Here is a 25,359-nt window from a genome sequence, read left to right as displayed (position 1 = left end):
GGTGATTTGAGTGACTTTGAACGTGGCATGGTTGTTGGTGCCAGAAGGGCTGGTCTGAGTATTTCAGAAACTGCTGATCTCCTGGGATATTCACGTACAACCATCTCTAGGGTTTACAGAGAATGGTCCGAAAAAGAAAAAATATCCAGTGAGCGGCAGTTCTGTGGGCGGAAATACCTTGTTGATGCCAGAGGTCAGAGGAGAATGGCCAGACTGGTTCGAGCTGGTAGAAAGGCAACAGTGACTCAAATAACCACCTGTTACAACCAAGGTAGGCAGAAGAGCATCTCTGAACGCACAGTACGTCGAATTTTGAGGCAGATGGGCTCCAGCAGCAGAAGATCACGCCGGGTGCCACTCCTTTCAGCTAAGAACAGGAAACTGAGGCTACAATTTGGACAAGCTCATCGAAATTGGACAATAGAAGATTGGAAAAACGTTGCCTGGTCTGATGAGTCTCGATTTCTGCTGCGACATTCGGATGGTAGGGTCAGAATTTGGCGTCAACAACATGAAAGCATGGATCCATGCTGCCTTGTATCAACGGTTCAGGCTGGTGGTGGTGGTGGTGGTGGTGTAATGGTGTGGGGAATATTTTCTTGGCATTCTTTGGGCCCCTTGGTACCAATTGAGCATCGTTGGAATGCCACAGCGTACCTGAGTATTGTTGCTGACCATGTCCATCCCTTTATGACCACAATGTACCCAACTTCTGATGGCTACTTTAAGCAGGATAATGCGCCATGTCATAAAGCTGGAATCATCTCAGACTGGTTTCTTGAACATGACGAGTTCACTGTACTCAAATGGTCACCCGATCTCTATCCAATAGAGCATCTTTGGGATGTGGTGGAACGGGAGATTCGCATCATGGATGTGCAACCGACAAATCTGCACCAACTGTGTGATGCCATCATGTCAATATGGACCAAACACTCTGAGGAATGCTTCCAGCACCTTTTTGAATCTATGCCACGAAGAATTGAGGCAGTTCTGAAGGCAAAAGGGGGTCCAACCAGTTACTAGCATGGTGTACCTAATAAAGTGGCCGGTGAGTGTGTCGCCTTTAATGGCAGGCAATGTAAATATACGTTAGTGTAGTCCAGGGGTGGCCAACCCTGGTCCTCGAGAGCCGCAATCCAGCTTGTTTTCCATGTCTCCCGCCTCCAACACACCTGAATCAAATTATCAGGATTGTTATCAGGCAACTGCAGAGCTTGCTGATGAGCTGATCATTTGATTCAGGTGTGTTAAAGGAGGGAGACATTGAAAACAAGCTGGACTGGAGGACTGCTCTGGAGGACCAGGGTTGGCCATCCCTGTTGTAGCCAAAATGTTGATTTAAAAAAAAAAAAAAAAAAAAAAGACAGGTTTTAGTTTAGTTTTTCGTTTTTTAACATCAACTGCACACGGAGATCTTAGAAAAATTAAATGAAACGGTGATAATTTGTTTGAGGTGGGGTATGAAATTTGAATATTATGTAGTTCCAGTTGAATACAACTGAACTTTATTTGGTTAAAGTGCAATACTGGATTAAAAACCGTTCTTTTACGTAGCACTAGTACCACTGGTTGTACTCGTATGCCAAACTATGGAAAACACTGCTCAAGCGTATGTGCAGTGGTACCTCTACTTACTAAATTAACTGGTTCTGTAAGTAGTTCCTACACTTGAAAATTCTGTAAGTAGAGACGCAATTTCCATGTAAATGGCCTACTCTCTTCCATGCCCCCCAAAATTCAGACATAAATATTTTATAATGCCTAAAAATGCATTAAAGCATAGAACGAATTGGATCATTGCACAATAAACACAAAATCTGTATTTAAAAAAAAAAAAAAAAAAACATGCATGAATCTCTCGCATTCTTCTTAATTGGCCGTTTTGAGGTAAAAAAGGGTGACCTACGTGAATTGTGTCGATCAGAGGAGAGAGATTTATTTTTCAATCGGACGCTTGGTATGGAAGTGGGGAAAGCGGCACAAAGCCAAAAAAATGCACCAGAGTGGCCAAACATTGACTTATTTAAACGAAACAAAGGAGGTTACACTGTTATGTCCTGTCTCTTCAATGCCAAGCTTGGCTGCACGTCAGCCGTGAATGAACAGCTAAAGCGCCGTCACCCAGTTGTAATTTTGAAAGACGAAAGGAGACAATTAAGACAATTACAAGCTGGTAGATCGTAAGTCCATCTAACCAACTACCGTCATGTTTTATTGAAGTTGCTAAGCCTATCGCGATATGCAATGAGTCCATTTATCGCACGGTACATAAAAATGAGGCGGTAATTTTCAAAGCTGCATCTTTTTCATACATTTTTGTGTGCACGCTGATGGCACATGATACTCCAGTTCCTTTAACAGATGCTTATTGGTCATCAACACGACGTAGAATTAAAGTTCAGCCATACAAAATAAGGAAATACATCTATATTAAACACTGTAAACGTTAGCATTGCTACATTGAGGCTAAAGGGGAAAAAAGAACACCTACTTTAGCCTGCTATAAAACACTGGCAGTCTTCTCTAAAACGCAAACTTGTGGTTAAAAGGTGACACTTCAAACATGAAAAAATGCTAGTTAACAGTATTTGCAAATGAAAAAAAATGAAAAAAAAAAAGTTGTAAATTACTGACACCACATGCAATGAAAAAAAAAAAAAGCTTTTTTTGCTGAGTGTAATGCTTACGGTTAGCGGTTTAGCGAGCGTACAGTACTTCCGGTAAAAATTTCAAAATAAAAGCATGTCAAATTCATCATATAAAGAACGATTTCTGGAGTTAATCCCAGATACTTCAGAATTCAGATTGTACACTAAGAATAGCTTTAAAATGACGCCCTTTATGAAAAATCTGACTGGCAATGAATAATTATTATAATACTCTCATGAATAATAGTATAGTAATAATATTAATGCTAGATATTTTTTTAAGAATTGTTTTGAATCATGTTGGAAAGGTGAAGTCAGTGTTCTGAATCTGTTTACATTCCATTCTTTTGCACTAGAAAATGTTATCATTGTTTATTTGTGATTTATTGTTGTTATTTACGTGTTTATTTGTACTTTAATAAAGAATGTAAGTATTCCAAAATGTTTTTGTGAATTAATAAGCGTCATCAAAAATTTCATTGCTAAATTGTAAAAAAAGGGGGAAAATATATTAGATTAGTCAACTCATCGTAAAAATAGTCGGCTGACTAATCAGGACAGAAACAGTAATTTGGGACAGCCCTAGTTGTACAGTGTACCGAAACATATTTCCTCCACACCCTTCTCACCTTTTTAACCCCTGCCCCATTTTCATTCCTGAATAATAAGAATAATATTAATAAGAATCAAAGTTAATACACTGATGTAAAGCTGTCGGAACACGAGGGGAAATGAAAAACATGCTGGGATACACACATACACATACAGTAGAGGTCCTTCTTAGCCAATTGGATACAAGGAATGCTAGGCAATAGCCAATGGCAGCACAGCTATAAGTATGTTACGTTGAGTCAACTCTGGGAGCTGCGAGTACCAGCCATCCTGTATTTTGCCTTACTTATCCTGAAATTTCTGTCTTAACAAGAGGCAATATTTTCCCATTGAGGTGAGATACTCTGTATAGTAAATACACACTCGAAAGTTTTTTTTTTTTTTTTTGCCTGCCTTCTCTTAATGCAAAACCCAGTACGGAAAGCCACCAGCGAAGCACCTCATGATGTCTTATTTTTTATGTAGTGCCACTGTAATTGACTTCCGACGCAAAGCCATAAAAGCTAATCACATGCTAATGCGGAGCAGGTTCAGGCCGGCGGCCGAATGAGCGGAAGGACCCGAGCCGCACTGCAGCTGAGCCGGCAGCCGTTTGTAAATAAAAAGCATCGTTCCATCATAAATTTTACAAGTCTTCCGACATGGATGATTAAGATCCAGTGGGAAAACTCAAGAGATGGACGACATGGAGACGAACACTAGCTCATAATGTCGCCGGTTAATCCCAACAGAGCAGGCAACTATTTGTTTTTTGACACGGGCGCGTAAATAACAATTTCCTCCGTCTGCAGCTGGAAGAGGCCTGGCTGGATGACGAGCACAGCGAGTTCCTGGAACAGCTCAAGATGGAAATGCTGGAGGAACAGCAGCGCGAGGAGATGGAGTTGGCCGCCTTCCAGGAGGAGCAGGAGAGTGAACAGGTCAGTCACAAGCACCAGGTGACAGCATGACTGACTTTGCTGTTTTGTTTTACTATGTACCTTAGGAGTGGGAACCTCAGGGCACCTCACGATACGATACGATTCGTGATACAAGGCTCACGATAACGATTATCTCACGATATCACGATACAGCAATTATCGATGTATTGGTCAGAAATTTGATACATGATATTCTACGATATAACTTGAAACGAAAAGAAAAATAGAAAAAGTACTGTTTAAGTCATTTATTAAACAGTGACACCTTTTCTGTGCAACACTGCTGTAAAATATGAATCTACTGCAAATTGTGTACATGCAAATATAGAGGAAACAAACCACAACCACTGATATCTCTTGGAGAGATCATGATGAATGGCACCCTTAATTTCTTTAAAGTTTTAAATCTTTTTTTTTTTTTTTTTAATTAATCGTGCTGTAGGTGTCAGTCAGAAGTTGAGCTTGGAGTTGGGCAATGATAAAATTGGTGGGTCTTTTCTTCGTATATGACCTTTGTTGCCAAAAGCATTGGTTTGAGCACTATCTGCTTCAGCATTTGAGATGTCGGGTTCAGTCACAATTTTCCTCACCTTAAAAACAACAAAATAAAACAAAAAATATTAATAGCTTTTGAGTTTAAATCCTGATTTTTTTGTGTTGGAAGTATTGAGTGAATTAAAAAAAATAATTGAATGTATAGAAATTAAAAATGCAATAATTACCTATTTTTAATCTGTAGGCTACATTAATTATCATGTACATCACCTTATATAACTTGGAAGCTAGCCAAACCATTTTTATAGCTTATAGCATCAAAATGGCAGTAATAACAGTTTGTGTAGTAAACTAGATGGAAAGTGGTTCTCAAATAATATCAAATAAATCAGTAAGTTCATGTAGGCTTGTTCGATATTCATTTTCATCCAGTTTACGGTCCTGGTTTATTTTATATCACTCAACACCAAATGTCATCAAAATAATACATGTAAAATAAAAAAATCAATTACATTGCAGAACTTTCTTACCTCAAGTGATGAAAGTGAAGCAGTGAAGAAATCCGTGTCCACTTCGTCACCAGCTGGCAGTGAACCTTATTTTTGTAAGACAATTCTTGCATACAGCAAAGTCCTTGTTCACCTTACTTCCTTTTAGTGCTGCAACGATTAATCGATTAACTCAAGTATTCGAGTAGAAAAAAATATTCAAATTCAATTTTGTCGCTTCGAGTATTCGTTTAATTAAAGTGGCATTATAATGGTTTATTTTGAAAGTGTTTGCATTTAGTTTCATTGATTGGGGTGGATACACTGCCATCTGGTCTGCCTCTTTTCACATGGCTGAATCCAACTGTTAAGAGCCTTGTTAACACCAACATAAGCTAAATTTTTGTTTGAGCTGATGTTTTTTTAATGCATTCATAATTTAGTTTATAGGTATATTTAGCGTTTTTTTTTTGTGGGAAAATGTCTGAACCATTTGTTAAGAGCATTATAAAATTTAAAAAAAAAAAAAGAAAACTTTAGCATTTTATAGCACTTAAGCTAGCAGACTTTTTCTATTTAAGTTAGTCAATTGTTCTTTTGTTGTACATAGATCCTCTTTTTAAATTTTTTTTAAAAATTAATTTATACCGTTTAATTTATACCGTTTGAGGCTCAGCTCAGGTATTTTAATTTTTCATGTTTCTTATCCAATTACTCGATTATTCGAACTAACTAGTCCATCGATTAATCGACTACTAAAATATTCGATAGCTGCAGCCCTACTTCCTTTGTTGTTGGTGTAAAATCTAAAGTGTGTCCACATGTGATTTGTAGCAATATTTTTGTCACTTTTTCCTCCACCGTTCCCACGAAGCTTTATTTTTTTCAACCCACTTAGAGCTTCCTCTCTTCTTCTCTAGACGGCTTGTGCGCACTTTACCTTCACCGCCACTCTTGAGCGCCCCTAGTGGAACGCCAAGGAATTGCTTAACAAACACTGAGCAGTTTACAACATCCAATGGCCAATATGTCAAATAAAAGTATCGATACTTGGCGGGAGCATATCGATAACCAATCGGGTTGCAAAATATCGCGCTATATCGCTGTATCGAGATATTGACACACTCTTAATGTACCTGAAATATGACCTAACAGTAGAAAAATCTTACAGCAAACGTGACCTTAATTGGCGTACTTTGGAATTCACAAAGTTGAAATACACTCACAAATAATCTCGAGGGCCATACCATTAGGAACAACAAGTTACAAAATTACAATAATTCAGAGGAGAAGTTAAGTATTTGTTTTTGTTACCAGCGGGAAGACGACGACAAGCCCACCTGCTCCACACTCCCTCAGCCTCAGGAAAGAGGTCGGAATCTGAAAGAGAGACTGGAAAATTCCGAGCACAACGTCCTGGCACAAATACAGAGACGCCTGTCACAATGCCTTCGTGACAAGAGGGACCCGCGTCGCCATGAGGATGAGGACGACAAAGAAGACGTGGCGGCGGGCGATCGCTTCCAGCAGCTTCTGGAGCTAAAGTGCCAGATCCGGAACAGCGGCGAGTACGACCTCTTCTACAGCCGCCGCAGCACCATCGAGTGCAGCGTGGCAGAGCCAGGCGGCGTCCAGCACGAGCTGCGCATGCTCAACGAGGAGCTGCGAAGCATCGAGCTGGAGTGCCAGAACATCATGCAGGCGCACAAGCTTCGCAATGGTCAGCAGTCGGCGAGTCCCCTTCGAGGAGAACTTGGCAAAGGCAAGCTGACCGACATCAACGAGAGGCCGGAAAAGTCCGACAAGGACAGCTCCAGCGCCTATAACACAGCCGAGAGCTCACGGAGTACCCCTCTGGCTATGGATCGCTCCCCTGAACACTCCCTCCAGAGGATGGTGAGCCTCACCAACCAGAGGAACCTCCACAGCAGCCTCGCCACCGGACCCTCGCTCAGTCCTAGTCCGGTCCCACTTCTGGGCAAGAGCAGCAGTCCGGACCACAGCGATCGCTCAGAGTCGGACCAGATGCTCCGACCCGAGGAGGACCGACGCCGAGGGAAATCTAAGCCCCGGGTGACACAGATCCCTTACTTCTCCCCATCGCACAGTTCTCATCATCGGCAAGGCGACATCCCCGCTCACGCTCGCCATTACCAGAGCTATATGCAGCTCATCCAGCAGCGCTCGGCCGTTGAGTACGCCCAGAGCCAGCTCAGCCTGCTCAGTGTGTGCAACAAAGAGCCTATGGCGGCACCTCTGCTCCTGGATGAGCCTAAGATGGAGTGGAAGGTGAAGATCCGCGGCGACGGTACGCGCTACGTCACCAAACGGCCGGTGCGCGACAAAATCCTACGGGAGCGAGCGCTGAAGATCAAAGAGGAGCGCAGCGGCGGTATGACCACAGACGACGACGCCATGAGCGAGATGAAGATGGGTCGCTACTGGAGCAAGGAGGAAAGGAAGCAGCACCTGCTGCGCGCCAAGGAGCAAAGGAAGCGTCGAGAGTTCATGCAGCGTAGCCGGCTGGAAAGCCTGAAGGAGAACCCGCAGAGCAGCAGTGGCGAGGCCAGCCGCAAGGAAGTCAGTATCATCGAGTTGAGCCACAAGAAGATGATGAAAAAGCGCAACAAGAAGATCCTGGACAATTGGATGACCATCCAGGAACTGATGACACATGGGACCAAAGCTCCGGAGGGGGCGCAGGTACACAACGCCTTCCTGTCGGTCACTACTGTGTAAAACAAACAGCTTACTTTCTACCTGTGGTGGTATGAATCTAATCGCCTCGTTCAATGCGGCATTTTTATGAGGACAATAGGAGTATTTTTCACACTTTGTACACCCAAATAGCATTTTGTAAAGAGTTTATCCATGGCGGTATGGCAACATCTCGGACATTTTTATACCGATCAACATTGTCGCCTATTTTAACATTTTTGTCATAGTCATGCAACTTAGACATGCTTGTTTGATTATTTTCTTATGGACCAATGCAAAACCCAGCAGATCTCATGCCTTTTTGTCATACATCTCCTTTTAGCATTCATCTCTCAGGGGTCACCAACCATTTTGAATCTGAAAGGTACTTTGTAGGTACTAATTAATGTGAAGGGCTACCAGCATAATGCACACTGAAATGCTGAACTGATATGCTCATCTTTGTTTACTGACAATTAATTTAAGGAAACTTGATTGTTAATGAGATCATTGCAAAAAAAAAAAAAAAAAAAATCTACGGTAGGAAACAGATGTATGCATTAAAGCAACACTTTGTAATTTACAGTTTTGGGCAATTTTAGCAACGCCGGTCGAAAAAGTGGTCGTGTTTTGCCTTAAGACTGCGTTTCCCATGAAGACCAGCACTGCGTTTCCCATGAGGACCAGCGCACACCCGAACAGTGTCGTAAAATCATTAATGAATGAATAATCAATCTCCGGGTTGCCTGCTGTTTGATTAAACAACATTTCCGTTCCAGTGGCTGTTTAAAGGACATATAGTAATGAGTTAATTAATCCAGTTGTGGCTAAACAATAGCATATGACGGTTAGCAACTGTGTGGCTTAGTGTGACTCGTCAGCGCTGACCGCGCTGTTTGGTGGGGGGGGTCATGCCAGCGAGTGAAATCTTCATTCAGTGTATCCTGGTAGCCTCTTTTTTTTTCTTCCTCAGACAAAACTTTTTGTCTCTTCTTCTTCTTAGCAGAATTCGCGCCAAAGCGTTCGCATTGACATCAGTCTTTACAATAGGGCTGTCCAACAATCAAATTTTTTAATCGAGTTAATCACAGCTTAGAAATTAATTAATCGCAATTCAAACCATCTCTAAAATATGCCATATTTTCCTGTAAATTATTGTTGGAATGAAAGATAAGACACAAGACGGACATAAACATTCAACACTGTACATAAGTACTGTATTTGTTTATTATGACAATAAATCCACAAGATGGCATTAACATTCTTTCTGTAAAGGGATCCACGGATAGAAAGACTTGTAGTTCTTAAAAGTTAAATTTGTGTAAGTTATAGTAATTTTATATTAAAACTAGGGCTGTCAAACGATGAAAATTTTTAATCGAGTTAATGACAGCTTAAAAATTAATTAATCGTAATTAATCGCAATTCAAACCATCTATAAAATATGCCATATTTTTCTGTAAATTATTGTTGGAATGGAAAGACACAAGACAGATATATACATTCAACATACGGTACATAAGTACTGTATTTGTTTATTAGTGATGCACGATAATACATTTTTCAACCGATATCGATAACCGATAATTTCCTGCCCCTTCCACCCGATAACCGATAATGTCACGCTGATAATTCTATTCAAATATGTATGTAAAATTTTAAAGTAAACAAAGATCAAATGTTACTGTGCAAAAAGGTAATTTAGTGCTATTTTTTTTCCACATCAAATGTGAACAAGTAGTAAATTCCAACATCTAAACAATGGCAATGACATTGTGTAATGGTAAGCTTTTGGTAACAATTACTTAGAGAGTAAACAACCAAGTTGCACAAAAATGCCGTTAAAAGTAAGCCATTCCTAACATATATCACATTATTACACTGCAAAAATACCTCCTTAAAACTAGCACAATTGGACAAAATTGTTGATTGCGCACATTTGGAGGCCAAATCAAGTATATAATTATCGGATTGCATTATCGGTTGAATTTCGTTTTATCTGCATTATCTGTGTGACGTCATAATTGTCATTATCGGCCGATAATTATCGGTGACCGATATTACCGTGCATCTCTATTGTTTATTTTAAAAATAAATCAACAAGATTAACATTATTAACATTCTCTTAAAGCGATCCATGGATAGAAAGACTTGTAGTTCTTAAAAGATAAATGTTAGTACAAGTTATAGAAATTTTATATTAAAACCCCTCTTAATGTTTTCGTTTTATTAAAATTTGTAAAATTTTCAATCAAAAGACAAACTAGTAGCTCGCCAATGTTGATGTCAATAATTACACCATGCTCACTCGTTGTGCTGAAAGCACCAGCAGAGGGCGCCAAACACCAAAAAAAAAGTAACAAGCGGACATTACACTGCTGTCATTTTAATCTGTTTGAGCAGGGCATGTGCGTTAATTGCGTCATATTTTAACGTGATTAATTTTTTTTTTTTATTCATTACCGCCCGTTAACGCGATAATTTTGACAGCCCTAATTAAAACACCTCTTAATGCCACATGGGCTCCCTGCCATTCTTCCACAGTGTCTTTAACTACGTACAGTGGGGAGAACAAGTATTTGATACACTGCCAATGGGAAAACCCAAGGTTTCAATGGCGAGTTTTAAATTAATTAGAGATCTAGCCAAGGCAATGTCTGAGTAAGTTTTATGTATATTTTGCAAAGCTATTTTGATTGGGAATGCCAGTTCACTTTGCATTGAGCGCTTTTCTTTTTGTGAACATCATTTTTTGGAGAGATAGGTATTTTATTGTGCTTTCACTAAATGATACTGTAGCGACTTAACTGTTCCGCCCATGCATGATGGGAAGTTGGGCAACCATGACTGTCAGTGTTGGCTGCAAATGGTATACAGTGTGTTCTGGGTTGCGTTCAATTAAACTGTTAAGAAAAAAAGATCGTCTTCTTTCATTCTTCCACACGTCGTCCGCCACAATATTTATATTTGTGGTGAAAGATTTGCCAAAGCTTAAGTCAATAAGAGGCGCGGATCAATGAACGCCTATGTCCACTCGCATTTCTCTGCCTTTTCGCTCTCAATGTGCAAAAACCGCGTCATTGTAAACTGTTTGAGGCAACGCATGAACAGGTCATTCCGTGCATGCGTTAATTGCGTCAAATATTTTAACTTGATTCATTTTAAACATAAATTGCCGCCGGTTAGTGCGATAAATTTGACAGCCCTACTTTACAATGAATGGGGTAAGGGGAAAGTGACGTATGCCGTAAAGCAGTCAGCACATTTTTAGTTGTTGGGTTTTTTTTGTGTGTGGCAGGGTTCCTGCCACCCTCCTTAAAGTTAAATAGTGCCGGTGAGAGCCATACAGACCCCCTCAAGATGTAAAACAGGTGTCATTCAACTAGTTGTCAGTCGACATACGATCACAAAAGGTATAAAATATTTTATAAAGGTTAAAAAGTTACCAAGTGTTGCTTTAATATTTTTATTGACCTGTTTAATGTTAAAAAGTCACTTTCACAACATCCCTAAGAATCCGTAATGTCCCTTCACTGATTAACTTTTTAGAACAGGCCCAGGGACATGGGGTCCTTGGGTCCACCATGTTGGTGATCCCTGCCGTACACACTATTTGGCAGATATCCATTGTAATTTTACAAGTACCATAAAATTCAATATTTTGGAAAAGTTCATTAATAGTAGTTCAGTTCAAAGTGAAAGTGGTGTATCATGCAGATTAACCCCCCCCAAAATCTGAAGGCTCTTACTTTTGATTTTTTTTTTTTTTTTTTTAACCTGTAATCTTGAAAGTTTTATTTTTCGATTTAATTGCTAAAAGTAATTGTTTTCCAACAAAATATCCAAATTCATGGCAATGCATCTGCACATACATTCAATGGACACTTTATTAGGTAGAGCCCAAGAAGACGTACTGTATATCCAAAAGTCAAATTAAAGCTCATCTACAGGATTTTAAGCAGTGATAAAACACTGCTACTTTTACCTGTACTGGTATAAGTTAACTATAGATTTTTGAAAGAAAAACTCCAATTTTAAAATGAGCCTTACTATATAACTTGTCTTGCAGATGCACCTAATAAAGTTTCAGTGAGTGTCCACAAACGATTGCAATACAATGTTTCAGCTGTGCCAGTTCAGTTATATACAACACAAAAAGGTTCATATTGAATTTAGACTTGTGTATTTTTGTTGCATTGTTCAAATCTTTGTTGACTAATATTTTCTTTTCCATACCTGAAATTGTATAGTTTGCCACTGAGCAGGACTCAGCTGATTGGAACTCTTATTATAAACTCAAATTGAAGTTGTAGTTTATTTCCATGTGAATTTATTGCTGAAAACGGAAATATTGTAAATTTCACATACGGAGACCGGGATCCCTTCGTCTTTGTTCGAGTCCGTGTGCCATGGTTTCACGTGAACGCGTAGTCGACCAATGTGTAGCCAGTTGGGAAAAAATGTGATGATGGTGCTCTTTGCGAAATAAAATGACGATAAATTGTCTACTTTTTGTTTTGGTTTCGAGCGTGTACAATACTGAGCTGCTTGTTTTATTCTATCTGAAACTAGAATGAGTACTTAATGGAGCTGCTAAAACACACCCATCCCAACTTGAGGATTAGCTGATTAGAATGAATCCCATCCAGGTAAGTGATGACAACATCTAAACTGTTTGTTATGAAAGTGGCCTTGCAGGGGATGTGAGAGATACTCTAAACCAGTGTTCCCAACGCATTTTGAGCTGAGGCACACTTTTTGCACAAAAAAAATATCAAGGCACACCATTAGCATAAAGTCCTAAAATTTAAAATTCTAGCCTATATTAATAATATAAAGCCATTCTCATCAAAGTTCTATCAACATGAAGCAAATAAAACAAAGTACAGTGGTACCTTGACATACGAGCATTTCGACACACGATCTTTTCAACATCCGATGTAAAATTTGACTCACCATTTGTTTCTACATCTGACGACATGCTCGAAATACGACGATTTATGACAGCGCCCCAGTTTCTTTTTCCCTCAAGACGGACGCATGCCAGATTTTCTTGTGAGAGAAATCAACATGGGTTCCAACAATGTTAGTGCAGGTGGTGAAAAAAAAGGTGATGTTTACCATTGAAATGAAGAATGAAATGATTGAAAAATAAAAGCATGGTGTGTGCGTCCGTGAACTGGCTCAACAATACGGCCGTAGAATGTCTACGATTTCGACGGTCCTCCTCCGACCTCCGTTGGCCAGTCTTTTAAGTTAAGGTGACTATTATTGTGGTATCGCCAAAGAAATCGCCAGCTTCGTCAGGTTTTTAATCATTAATTTCAGAACACAACACGCCTATTGTCCGCCGCAGTTGACGCCAACAACAAACATTAAAAAAAAGTAAAATCTCTACCAAACCTACCTCACTGCCACGCCAGGCAGTGAGGTAGGTTTGGTAGAGATTTTACTTTTATTTTTGCTATGTGTAAATGCCATTTAAAATTATACCAGCAATATTTATAAAGAATTTAATGTAGATTTTCGGCCTGAAGAACAAATTAATGGAATTATATTTAGGGTTGTTCCGATCATGTTTTTTTGCTCCCGATCCGATCGTTTTAGTTTGAGTATCTGCCGATCCCGATATTTCCCGATCCGATTGCTTTTTTTTTGCTCCCGATTCAAATCCAATCATTCTCGATATTTTTTCCCGATCATATACATTTTGGCAATGCATTAAGAAAAAAATGAATAAAACTCGGACGAATATATACATTCAACATACAGTACATAAGTACTGTATTTGTTTATTATGACAATAAATCCTCAAGATGGCATTTACATTAACATTCTTTCTGTGAGAGGGATCCACAGATAGAAAGACTTGTGACTTTGTATATTGTGACTAAATATTGCCATCTAGTGTATTTGTTGAGCTTTCAGTAAATGATACTGCAGCCATGCCCCAATGCATGATGGGAAGTGGAACCATGACTGTGCGTCGTGCTACCAATGGATATATCTTCTCTACTTTGGGAAATAATTTAAGGTGTTAAGACAAAGATCAATTGCCACCTTATTTCCCCACATTGCTTCCCATGATATTTCTAATTATAAGGAGTGGGATTGCAAGGCTTTAGCCAATTGAAGAAAGGCTCCAAAGGCTGCCAAAATTCACTCTACTCATTTAGCGCTGCCTTTTATCTCTCTATATAGGTAAAACGGCGTCATTACAGATTGAGCGCGACAATGAGTGAGAGGGTCGTGCAGCGAATACATTAATTGTGTTAATTATTTTAACGTGACACATTTTTTAATAAATTTCCGCCGTTATCGGGATATTTTTGATAACCCTACCTTAACCCTAAACTAAAGACTCTAGATGAGTGTAACATATTATGTCTGTAACAGTAAATACAATTAGAAAACGATTTAATTAAAATACATATATGTTAAAAAAAGGCATGGCCGATATTTTTTTGCCGATTCCGATACTTTGAAAATGACGTGACGATCGATCGGGACATCTCTACTACTAGACGTCCAATCCATTTGAAGTGGGAGGGATGGCAGCGAATGAACGAATTCGCTGCCATCTCCCACTTCAAACAGATTGAACGTCTATGGATGTCATCTCTAATTATAATGTATTCTTATGGAAAAATCCTGCTCGACATACGACCATTTCGACTTACAAACAAGGTCCTGGAACGAATTAACTTCATATGTAGAGGTACCACTGCATTTCAATATCTATTTCTTCACATTGTCGTGGCATATTTGAAGAAAGAGGAGGGATAGGAGTACCGTGTAGCAGATAATTGCACTATGATCCGAGTCACAAGTAAGTCCTGAGTCTTACCTGTTGTGGGCAAGTCAAGAGGTTATGTCGAGTCAAGTCTCAAGATCATGGCGAGCCGAGTCACAAGGTTGTAAGGACGAGTTATGTCAAGACACGATTCGTCTTTTCGACCTTTGACAAGTCAATAGGTTTTCAAGTCAAGTCACAGGTTAGTCAAGGCCTTCACCATTGTTCCCTAGCCCACCCACAAAGTATTTAAGTTTATCTTTGAGGGAAACGTTATTGTCAATGTATAAAGAAAAAAACGGCAAGATAGTCTGCAGGGAATAAACCAGCATTAAGGTGTTCCAAGCGAATCACGGGCAGGTTGGAAACGATCTACGATCGAGTTCGAGTCAGGTTGTCAAGTCTCGAGTCCTGCTGTTCCTGCTGCTATCGGACTACAACAGCTCAGTGTGAATATTTGCATCTTTTCTTTATTAACCTCTTTTATTACTACGGTCCGCTGCTTTTCCTTGACCTGAATGAATGTGTATTTGTGTGATTCTATGGCTCTCGGAATATTTAAATGTCCCCTCCAGGGATTAATGAAGTATGTTTTACCTTTATCTTAACTTTACATTTTAAATGTAAGAAGGAACACAGAACAAATCAGATGGGTAAGAAGGTAGAAAGAGTTTTATAGGTAGGCAAAAATTGGTGTCTGGGAATTTAGAAAGGTACAGTGGGGAAAATAGGTATTTAGTCAACCATTAATTGTGCAAATTCTCCCACTTGAAAATATTAGAGATGCCTGTAATTGTCAACATGGGTAAACCTCAACCATGAGAGACAAAATGTGGGGGAAAAAAAGAGAAAATCACATTGTTTGATTTTTAAATAATTGATTTGCAAATCATGGTGGAAAATGAGTATTTGGTCAATACCAAAAGTTCATCTCAATACTTTGTTATGTGCCCTTTGTTGGCAATAACCGAGGCCAAACGTTTTCTGTAACTCTTCACAAGCTTTTCACACACTGTTGCTGGTATTTTGGCCCATTCCTCCATGCAGATCTCCTCTAGAGCAGGGATATTTTAGGGCTGTCGTTGGGCAACACGGACTTTTAACTCCCTCCACAGATTTTCTATAGGGTTGAGATCTGAAGACTGGCTAGGCCACTCCAGGACCTTAAAATGCTTCATACGAAGCCACTCCTTTGTTGCCCTGGCTGTGTGTTTGGGATCATTGTCATGCTGAAAGACCCAGCCACGTCTCATCTTCAATGCCCTTGCTGATGAAAGGAGATTTTCACTCAAATTCTCTTGATACGTGGCCCCATTCATTCTTTCCTTTACACAGATCAGTCATCCTGGTCTCTTTGCAGAAAAACAGCCTCAAAGCATGATGTTTCCACCCCCATGCTTCATAGTGGGTACAGTGCAGTTCAGTATTCTTTTTCCTCCAAACACGATAACCTGTTTTTCTACCAAAATGTTCTATTTTGGTTTCATCTGACCATAACACATTCTCCCAGTCCTCTTCTGGATCATCCAAATACTCTTTAGCGAACCGCAAACGGACCTGGACGTGTACTTTCTTCAGCAGGGGGACACGTCTGGCAGTGCAGGATTTGAGTCCCTGGCGGCGCATTGTGTTACTGATAGTAGCCTTTGTTACTGTGGTCCCAGCTCTCTGTAGGTCATTCTCTAGGTCCCCCCGTGTGGTTCTGGGATTTTTGCTCCCCGTTCTAGTTATAATTTTGACGCCACGGGGTAAGGGGGGAGTTGAAAGTCCATGTTGCCCAACGACAGCCCCAAAACATCACTGCTCTAGAGGAGATCTGCATGGAGGAATGGGCCAAATTACCAGCAACAGTGTGTGAAAAGCTTGTGAAGAGTTACAGAAAACGTTTAGCCTCCGTTATTGCCAACAAAGGGTACATAACAAAGTATTGAGATGAACTATTGGTATAGACCAAATACTTATTTTCCACCATTATTTGCAAATAAATTCTTTAAAAATCAAACAATGTGATTTTCTGTTTTTTTTTTTCCACATTCTGTCTCTCATGGTTGAGGTTTACCCATGTTGACAATTACAGGCCTCTTGAATATTTTCAAGTGGGACAACTTGCACAATTAGTGGTTGACTAAATACTTATTTTTCCCACTGTAGGTAAGAAAGGTTAACATTGACTTCTCAAAGCTCCTTGTGTGATCAGTGAAGTACTCATGGAGTGAACATCCATCCTCACACTCTTGCAAGCATGTCAGGCCGTTCAGGTGGAGGAGATTTCAATTAAAAGCGCCTTCCGCTCGGATGGCTTAATGTTCATTTGGAGGGAGCAGCCACTTCATCATCTCTGTGGCCTTGTCGCCGCGCAGAACTGGTCAATGTGTTGTCTTAACTTGAATTTTTAATGTAAGCGACAACGGTGAGCACAACCGACAAATCCATTGCATTGTCTTTGCCTTCCATATGAGTGTTGAAATAATGGCCATTTTTTTGTGTGTTTGGGTTTGTACTGCCATCTTTACAGGGAATAACATGAAAGGGAAAGCCCGGAAACCATACCTACATCATCAAGTCATTGGTATGTATACAAATGTTTGTTTTTGCTGACTTTGAGTAACCTAGCAAAACATTTACCCTGTTTTCTGAACCATGCTGACTTTTCTGTCAAAGGACATGAAGGTTTTGTTTACAAGTAGAGCAATCATGGGTCACTCTGCGGAAGTATGTGTGACGTAATGTTGAAAAGGTCGATTGCCGCAGATGTGAATCGAGCCATTGGGAAGTCGCCCAAGTGCTCGGCGGCTAATTAAGTTCATCTGCGGGCCCCTAACAGATCCGATCAGGTGTAATTAAAAAGCGTAAGGTGACAGCCGTGGCATTTGTCTGAGCCGTGTGCAGTTCAAACAGCAGCTCTGGCACAAATGTCAACTAGATAGCAGTCCTCCACACAACTCAAATGTACAGTACCTCCGCTGTTATGAATGTTTGCTCATGACCTTTGGGAATCCCTGGATAGTACACCACAAATTCTCTGTCCTTTATTCCAACTTGTATTGCTGAAAAGTGTGGAAAAGAACAACAAATGTACTAACCCCATTGCCCTTTAAAGTTTGGAATGATGGTTCAAAAGTTCCTCTCATGTTATAGCTTCCAGATACTGTTTACACTTTATTAAACTTCAGTAGAGGGCACAAAGAAAGTTCCATTGTCTGAACTAGCTCACTGTTTCTACTTTTAGGTATATTATGATTAATGCATTTGTGTCTTGTGCATGGAGAAAGGCTTCTCAGCTTTATATCATTTAAATACCTTGGGACCTGGACTTTTCTTGCGATGCTTTGTCTAAATCTCTAGTGCTCTTATTTTGGAAATAATGAACCTTCTTGAGGTCAAAGCTCCTCCGGTGCGCCTTGCAGCGACGCAACCCTGGAGAACAATAGAAAATTGCTCATAGTCTTACTATGAGCGGTGTAATCAATTACATCCACTGTATTAGTCATGTCTTTAAGCAGATTGCTGCTGAAAGTGATTACAGGGTGGAGAATTTTAATTATCTTGAGTGCACGCAATTTTGTTTAGGCCAGCGTTTGGAAGAAACATCTATTACTTCTGCCTCATATGAACAGATAAGTCACTGACTGTGATACATGCGTCATTTGTCAAACTAAGAACCCATTAAATGAATTGTTGCTGTGACTGTGCCATGTCATCATATTCAATATGGAAACATAAGGTTAGGTCACGGAACTGAGCAGCATTAGTCGGACACCATAAGGCTGAGGAAGTTATACCTTTAAGACGTGTTAAAAGATTTGGAATTTGAAGGTCACTGGGGCTTAATTCAGTGAGTGTTTTCGCTATTCGGGGACTTTTTCTCTTTCTAAATTGCTTCTTGTTAAAATGACTTCCCAGATAAGAGATATGCACCATATATCAGCTTAAAATTTTTTTTAGATGCAATATACCACAGCACCAACCGCTTGTGCTCCCTTTAACACTCTGTGTGCTATACTCCCTCTTTAATTGGCCCTCTCTTCACTCACCCAGACAAAACACTCATTGGCAAGCCCCACAATCCACACATGCAGTTTCTGCAGTTTATTAAAATCTTCATTCCCAATGTCTGCACCACTTTTTTTCAATCTTATTTTCAAATTTCTACCTCAAGTGGTACTGGCTGTATGGATGGAGGATTTTTCTTTCTCTCTCATTGTATTTACACTAGGGCTGCTAAATTTAACGCGTTAACGGGCAGTAATTCCTTTTTTAATTCGTCACGTTAAATTATTTAACGTATGCGCGGAATGACCCGCTCATGCATTGCCTCAAACAGATTACAATGACGCACTTGAGAGCTAAGAGGCAGAGAAAGGTGTCTTGTTTTGTGCTTTTTCTTAACAAACGTATACCACACACGACGTGCTGGCACTTTCTTTATAAGCACATTCAGCTTCAACATTAACACAGCTTACGGCTCTCAGCAGGCCGTAACTCTAACTCACTCCTGCATCATGTGAGTAAACAGCATTGGCGCCGCCAATAATAATTCTACAGTGGGGAGAACAAGTATTTGATACACTGCCAATGGGTTTTCCCATTGGCAGTGTATCAAATACTTGTTCTCCCCACTGTATATCAGAACTAGAGCTGTCCCGACTAGTCGACACAGTCGAGGTCATCGATGACGTAAATCCGTCGACGAGCACAACATCCCGTCGACGGTTAATGAAGGGTTAAAAAAATATATGCGTGGAAAGTTCAGAATGTCGGATGCTCTGTATGTAAGCGGCACAAAGCTAAAAAAAAAACGCACCAGAGTGTCCAAAACATGGACTTATTTCAAAGAAACAAAGGAGCGTACACTCTTCTGTCCTGTCTCTTCAATGCCAAGCTTGGCTGCACATCGGCCGTGAATTAACACCTCAAGCGCCGTCACCCAGTTTGTCTTTTTTTTTTTTTTTTTTTTCATTTTCTGTACACCAGAGGGTGCTGTCGCCTTACTAAATAATAATGTTTCATTGACAATGGGCCTATAAGTGCTATTAGTATTGTTCTTAATGCTAACTGAAAGGTTTATTTCATTTTATGGTTTATTTTATAGTATAGAAAATTATATAAGGTTAAAATGTCATAAATATATACAGTATATACAGTGATTGCACTCAAGGGAGAGATTGTCAATGATAAGGTAATACATTAAGGTAAAGGCAATTCATTGATATATAAATAAGGTTTAAAAGGAAAAAGGTGAAAAATTTTTGTTAATTTCTAATTGTGTTGTTTTATTTGTATGCTCCGTAGCTCTTACAGTGTGATTACATCAAGGATGGAATAAAAGTTGTAAACAGTTTAAGAGACCGTCTTTTCAATAGGGATGCTACACTAGTTAATTCTATCAGCATTTTAACTCATTGTTTATTTGTGATTTATTATTGTTATTTACGTGTTTATTTGTACTTTAATAAATAATTTAAGTGTTCCAATGTGTCTTTTGTGAATTGATAAGCATCAACAAAAATTTCATTGCTAAATTAGTAAACAAAAAAAACAAAAAATTTTTTTTTTAATTATTAGATTAGTCGACTAATCGTAAAAATAGTCGGCTGACTAATCGGGAGAAAATTAGTCGTTTGGGACAGCCCTAATCAGAACGTTGCAAAAGGCGAGTGGACACAGGCGTTCATTGGACCGTGCCATTTATTGGCATAAGCGTCTGCAACTCCTTCACAACAAACATACAGTGCCCTCCATAATTATTGGGACCCCTGAAAAAGATGTGTTTTTAGCTTCTAATATTTTTTTTATTCAAATAATATGGGACTTTAATGGGGAAAAAAAGAGAAAAATCCAACCTTCAATACAAGTGCATTCATTCAGTGGGGAAAAAATCCCACATAAAGAAAATATTTGACATCAAGTAATGTGTGTCACAATTATTAGCACCCCTGGTGTTAATACTTTGTGCAACCCCCTTTTGCCAACAAAACAAGGTCTGGGGACTGAGATGGCCATGGGAGGAGCTGGATTTTGTGTCTGGTGAACCCTTTCTGTGTAGATTTGGCCATATGTTTAGGATCATTGTTTTGCTGAAAGACCCAGTGACGACCCATCTTCAGCTTTCGGGCAGAGGGCAACAGATTTTGATTTAAAATGTCCTGGTATTTCAAAGCATTCATGATGCCATGCACCCTAACAATGTTCCCAGGGCCTTTGGAAGCGAAAAAGCCCCACAGCATCGCTGACCCACCCCCAAACTTCACAGTGGGTATGAGGTGCTTTTCAGCATGCGCATCTTTCGTGGCATGACAGCCAGACCCACTTAGAGTGTTTGTTGCCAAAAAGCTCAATCTTGGTCTCAGACAAAAATATACACGGTCCCAGGCTTCAACAGGGACCATGTGCTTTGGTCAGATGATAATGTTCACAAAAAGAAAAGCACATCAATTTGTATTAGGGTTGTTCCGATCATGTTTTTTTTGCCCCCGATCCGATCTCGATCGTTTTAGTTTGAGTATCTGCCGATCCCGATATTTCCCGATCCGATTGTTTTTTTGGTTTTTTTTGCTCCCGATTCAATTCCAATCATTCCCGATAATTTTTCCCGATCATATACATTTTGGCAATGCATTAAGAAAAAATGAATAAAAAACTGACGAATATATACATTCAACATACAGTACATAAGTCCTGTATTTGTTTATTATGACAATAAGTCCTCAAGATGGCATTTACATTATTAACATTCTTTCTGTGAGAGGGATCCGCGGATAGAAAGACTTGTGACTCTGTATATTGTGACTAAATATTGCCATCTAGTGTATTTGTTGAGCTTTCACTAAATGATACTGTAGCCATGGCCAAATGCATGATGGGAAGTGGAACCATGACTGTGCGTAGTGCTACCAATTGATATATCTTCTCTGCGTTGGGAAATAATATAAGGTGTTAAGAAAAAGATCAATTGCTACCTTGCTTCCCCACATTGCTTCCCATGATATTTCTAATCATTGGGAGAGGGATTGTAAGGCTTTAGCCAATTAAAAAAAGGCTCCAAAGGCTGCCAAAATTCACACTACTCATTATACGCTGCCTTTTATCTCTCTATATAGGTAAAACGGCGCCATTACAGATTGAGCGCGATAATGCGTGAGTGGGTCGTGCAGCGCATGCATTAACTGCGTAAAATATTTTAACGTGATACATTTTTTTTTAAATTACCGCCGTTATCGGGATAAATTTGATAACCCTACCTTAAGCCTAAACTAAAGACTCTGGATGAATGTAACATATTATGTTTGTAACGTTAAATACAATTAAAAAACGATTTAATTAAAAAATATATATATATTAAAAAAAGGCATGGCCGATATTTTTTTGCCGATCCCAATACTTTGAAAATGACATGATCGGACCCGATCGATCTGCATCCCGATCGATTGGGACATCTCTAATCTGTATTAATGAGGCCCTATTTTCACACAGTGAAACAACAGTGCAAAGAGAACTGGCATCCCCAATCAAAATAGCTATGCAACATACACATAAAACCTACTCAGACTTTGGTCAAACGCTATTCAAACATTTTGTTTAGTTCAACAAATACATTGGATGGCAATATTTATTCACAATATACAAACTATCAGAGGTCAAGTACGTTGTGAAACCAACACTCAAATGACGTGAATTACAACGGATGGACCAGTAAATAGGAAACCACGGCGTCAATCGAGGGACAAAACACACTATTTTGCTTGATTTCAAAGTTAATTTAAAACTCGCCATTGACACCTCGTGGTGTATTTAGTATATCTAGTTTATTTTTTGAGTGAAATTTTTACAAATTTTATTAAAACGGAACATTAAGAGGGGTTTTAATATAAAATAAGTATAACTTGTACTAACATTTATCTTTTAAGAACTACAAGTCTTTCTTGTGGATCCCTTTAACGGAAAGAACGTTAATAATGTTAATGCCATCTTGTGGATTTATTGTTATAATAAATACAGTACTTATGTACAGTATGTTGAATGTATATATCAGTCTTATCTTTCCATTCCAACAATAATTTACGGAAAAATATGGCATATTTTAGAGATGGTTTGAATTACGATTAACTAATTTTTAAGCTGTGATTAACTCGATTAAAAATTTTAATCGTTTTACAGCCCTAATTTACACCGTTAAAAATAATGTTCCCATTGTATCTCATATGTGCTATCTACTGTATGTTTTACATTATTGAAATAAATATATTTTTTGTTTAGGGGCTGATTAATTAATTACAAACTTATTGTTGCCTGTAGGCTCTTAAGGTGTGCTTATCATGTCTTTGGGCTGCTGAGACATGTAGGGAGCGAGTCAGAAGTACATAGTTCATTTTTAACTTGTTTCAACCCTTTACACTAGATACCCTGGTAATATCATGTTTCTATTAGGGCTGTCAAAATTATTTAACGGGCGGTAATTAATTTTTTTTAATTAATGACGTTAAAATATTTGACGCAATTAACGCACATGCCCCGCTCAAACAGACTAAAATGACAGTACACTGCAATGTCCGCTTGTTAATTGTTTTTTGGTGTTTGGCGCCCTCTGCTGGCGTTTGGGTCCAACTGATTTTATGGGTTAGTACCATGAGTGAGCATGGTGTAATTATTGACATCAACAATGGCGAGCTACTAGTTTATTTTTTGATTGAAAATTTTACAAATTTTAATAAAACGAAAATATTAAGAGGGGTTTTAATATAAAATTTCTATAACTTGTACTAACATTTATCTTTTAAGAACTACAAATCTTTCTATCCATGGATCACTTTAAGAGAATGTTAATAATGCTAATGCCATCTTGTTGATTTATTGTTATAATAAACAAATACAGTACTTATGTACCGTATGTTGAATGTATATATCGGTCTTGTGTCTTTCCATTCCAACAATAATTTACATAAAAATATGGCATATTTTATAGATGGTTTGAATTGCGATAAATTACGATTAATTAATTTTTAAGCTGTAATTAACTCGATTAAAAATTTTAATCGTTTGACAGCCCTAGTTTCTATTTAACTTAGGTTCTGACAACCTCAAAACAATAGTGAAGACAAGCCCAGTTCCCTAAAGTACTTAAGCTTGTAGAGTAAGTTTGCGCATGAATGGTATCCACTAAAATTCCCTTTTAATTTACAGCTTATGCCCCTATCTCCTCTCTCACACACATACCGTTAAATATATATTTTTATATGTAAAAGGTCCAGCAGACACTTGGTAAATTGGATTTTGTTTAACAGTGTAAGATGAATAGCTATTCTAATATTTCCTCGGATGATGGGGAACAGAAGGACCAGATAGCCGTCTGTGTGTGAACTATTCATATTACCACTGATCCATAGGGCTGACTTTCTTTTTTTCCACATCTCATTTCATTTCCCGTTTCTGATGAGAATCAAATAAAACCAAACCTTGTGGGATTTTAGAGTATAATGGCTTTTGGTTACAAGGTTCAGGGGTACAATGTTAAGTAAGTCAGAGCCCCTCATATGTTTCAGCTCCATACGCGGATCTTAACTATGGTTAAAAATCAGGGCTCATTAGAAGGCGACTTCAGGATAGGTAAACTATGTTTCTGACTCAGGGTAAAATATTAAATGTAATTAAACCAGCACGACAGATGGAGCAAAACAACCCTGTACATACAGTAATTGAGCCTCCTTCATGTTTCACAAAATGTTCTTTTCATTGGATGCTTGAAAACAATGGTTGCCTTGAAGGACAGGATTGGGCCACACAGGTGTTGTGAGCCTGGCAAAGGTACTCTTATATGGTACCTAAATACTCTAAAGGTAGTTTACAGGCACAGTGCAAATGAGAGTACAATCGAGCCCTTGTATTGTGTTAGAAATCTGCCCATATTTTTGGATCAAATTTGATTTGTAATTTGCCTCAGCCTGAAAATGCTGATTTCAAGTTTGGGTAAGCACAAAGTACCATTGATTTTTGCATACACAGACATGAAAATGGGGCAATATTGACCCAACACAATACAAAGGTTGAGGCAGTGGTGTCAAAATAAAGTTCACAGATGACCAAAACTTAAAACTGGGACAAAGTCACTCATACTCAATCAATAGTTACAGTTAAACTCTATGATTAAACTGTAAACACACGAGAAACCAAGTTTGAAATAAATTGAAATGAAAAGGTATTGGAATGAAAAGGTGTCTGAACCTTTTGGAATTTTTCACATTTCTGCATAAAAAAAAACACACTATCACATCTCATCTTTGTCAAAATCACATAGATGAAAATACAGTGTCTGGTTTAACTAAAACCACCCCAAAATGTATAGGTTTTTATATTTTAATGGGCAAAGTATGCAAACAATGACAGAAGGGGGGAAAAATAAGTAGGTGAACCATCACATTTAACATTTTGTGCCTCCCCTTTTGCAGCAATAACTGCAACCAGACGCTTCCTGTAGCTGCAGATCAGTCTGGCACATCAATCAGGACTAATCTTGGCCTATTCTTCTCTACAAAACTGCTGTAGGTCAGTCAAATTCCTGGGATGTCTGACAAGAATCGCTGTCTTTAGGTCTTGCCACAGCATCTCAGTGGGGTTCAAGTCTGCACTTTGACTTGGCCACTCCAGAACGTGTATTTTGTTCTTCTGAAACCATTCTGAAGTTGATTTACTTCTGCGTTTTAGATCAT

The 25,359-nt window shown here is 39.0% G+C and overlaps 1 protein-coding gene across 2 annotated transcripts in view; it reads left to right on the top strand.

The window, feature by feature from the left end:
• LOC130915756 (PDZ domain-containing RING finger protein 4-like) overlaps positions 1-12,352 on the top strand; it is a 301,297-nt gene extending 288,945 nt beyond the window's left edge. For both annotated transcript variants that reach the window (XM_057835785.1, XM_057835786.1), the window contains exons 7-8: positions 4,055-4,183; positions 6,484-12,352. In XM_057835785.1, the coding sequence (XP_057691768.1) occupies positions 4,055-4,183; positions 6,484-7,905 (1,551 nt within the window). In that variant the 3' untranslated portion in view covers positions 7,906-12,352. The remainder of the gene's footprint in view (positions 1-4,054; positions 4,184-6,483) is intronic.
• Positions 12,353-25,359: the final 13,007 nt, after the last annotated feature.

The sequence above is a fragment of the Corythoichthys intestinalis genome, chromosome 5, assembly GCF_030265065.1.
Source record: "Corythoichthys intestinalis isolate RoL2023-P3 chromosome 5, ASM3026506v1, whole genome shotgun sequence".
Taxonomy (NCBI): Eukaryota; Metazoa; Chordata; class Actinopteri; order Syngnathiformes; family Syngnathidae; genus Corythoichthys; species Corythoichthys intestinalis.
Note: the sequence above shows the minus strand (reverse complement) of the source record. Positions and strands in the feature narration are given on the sequence as shown.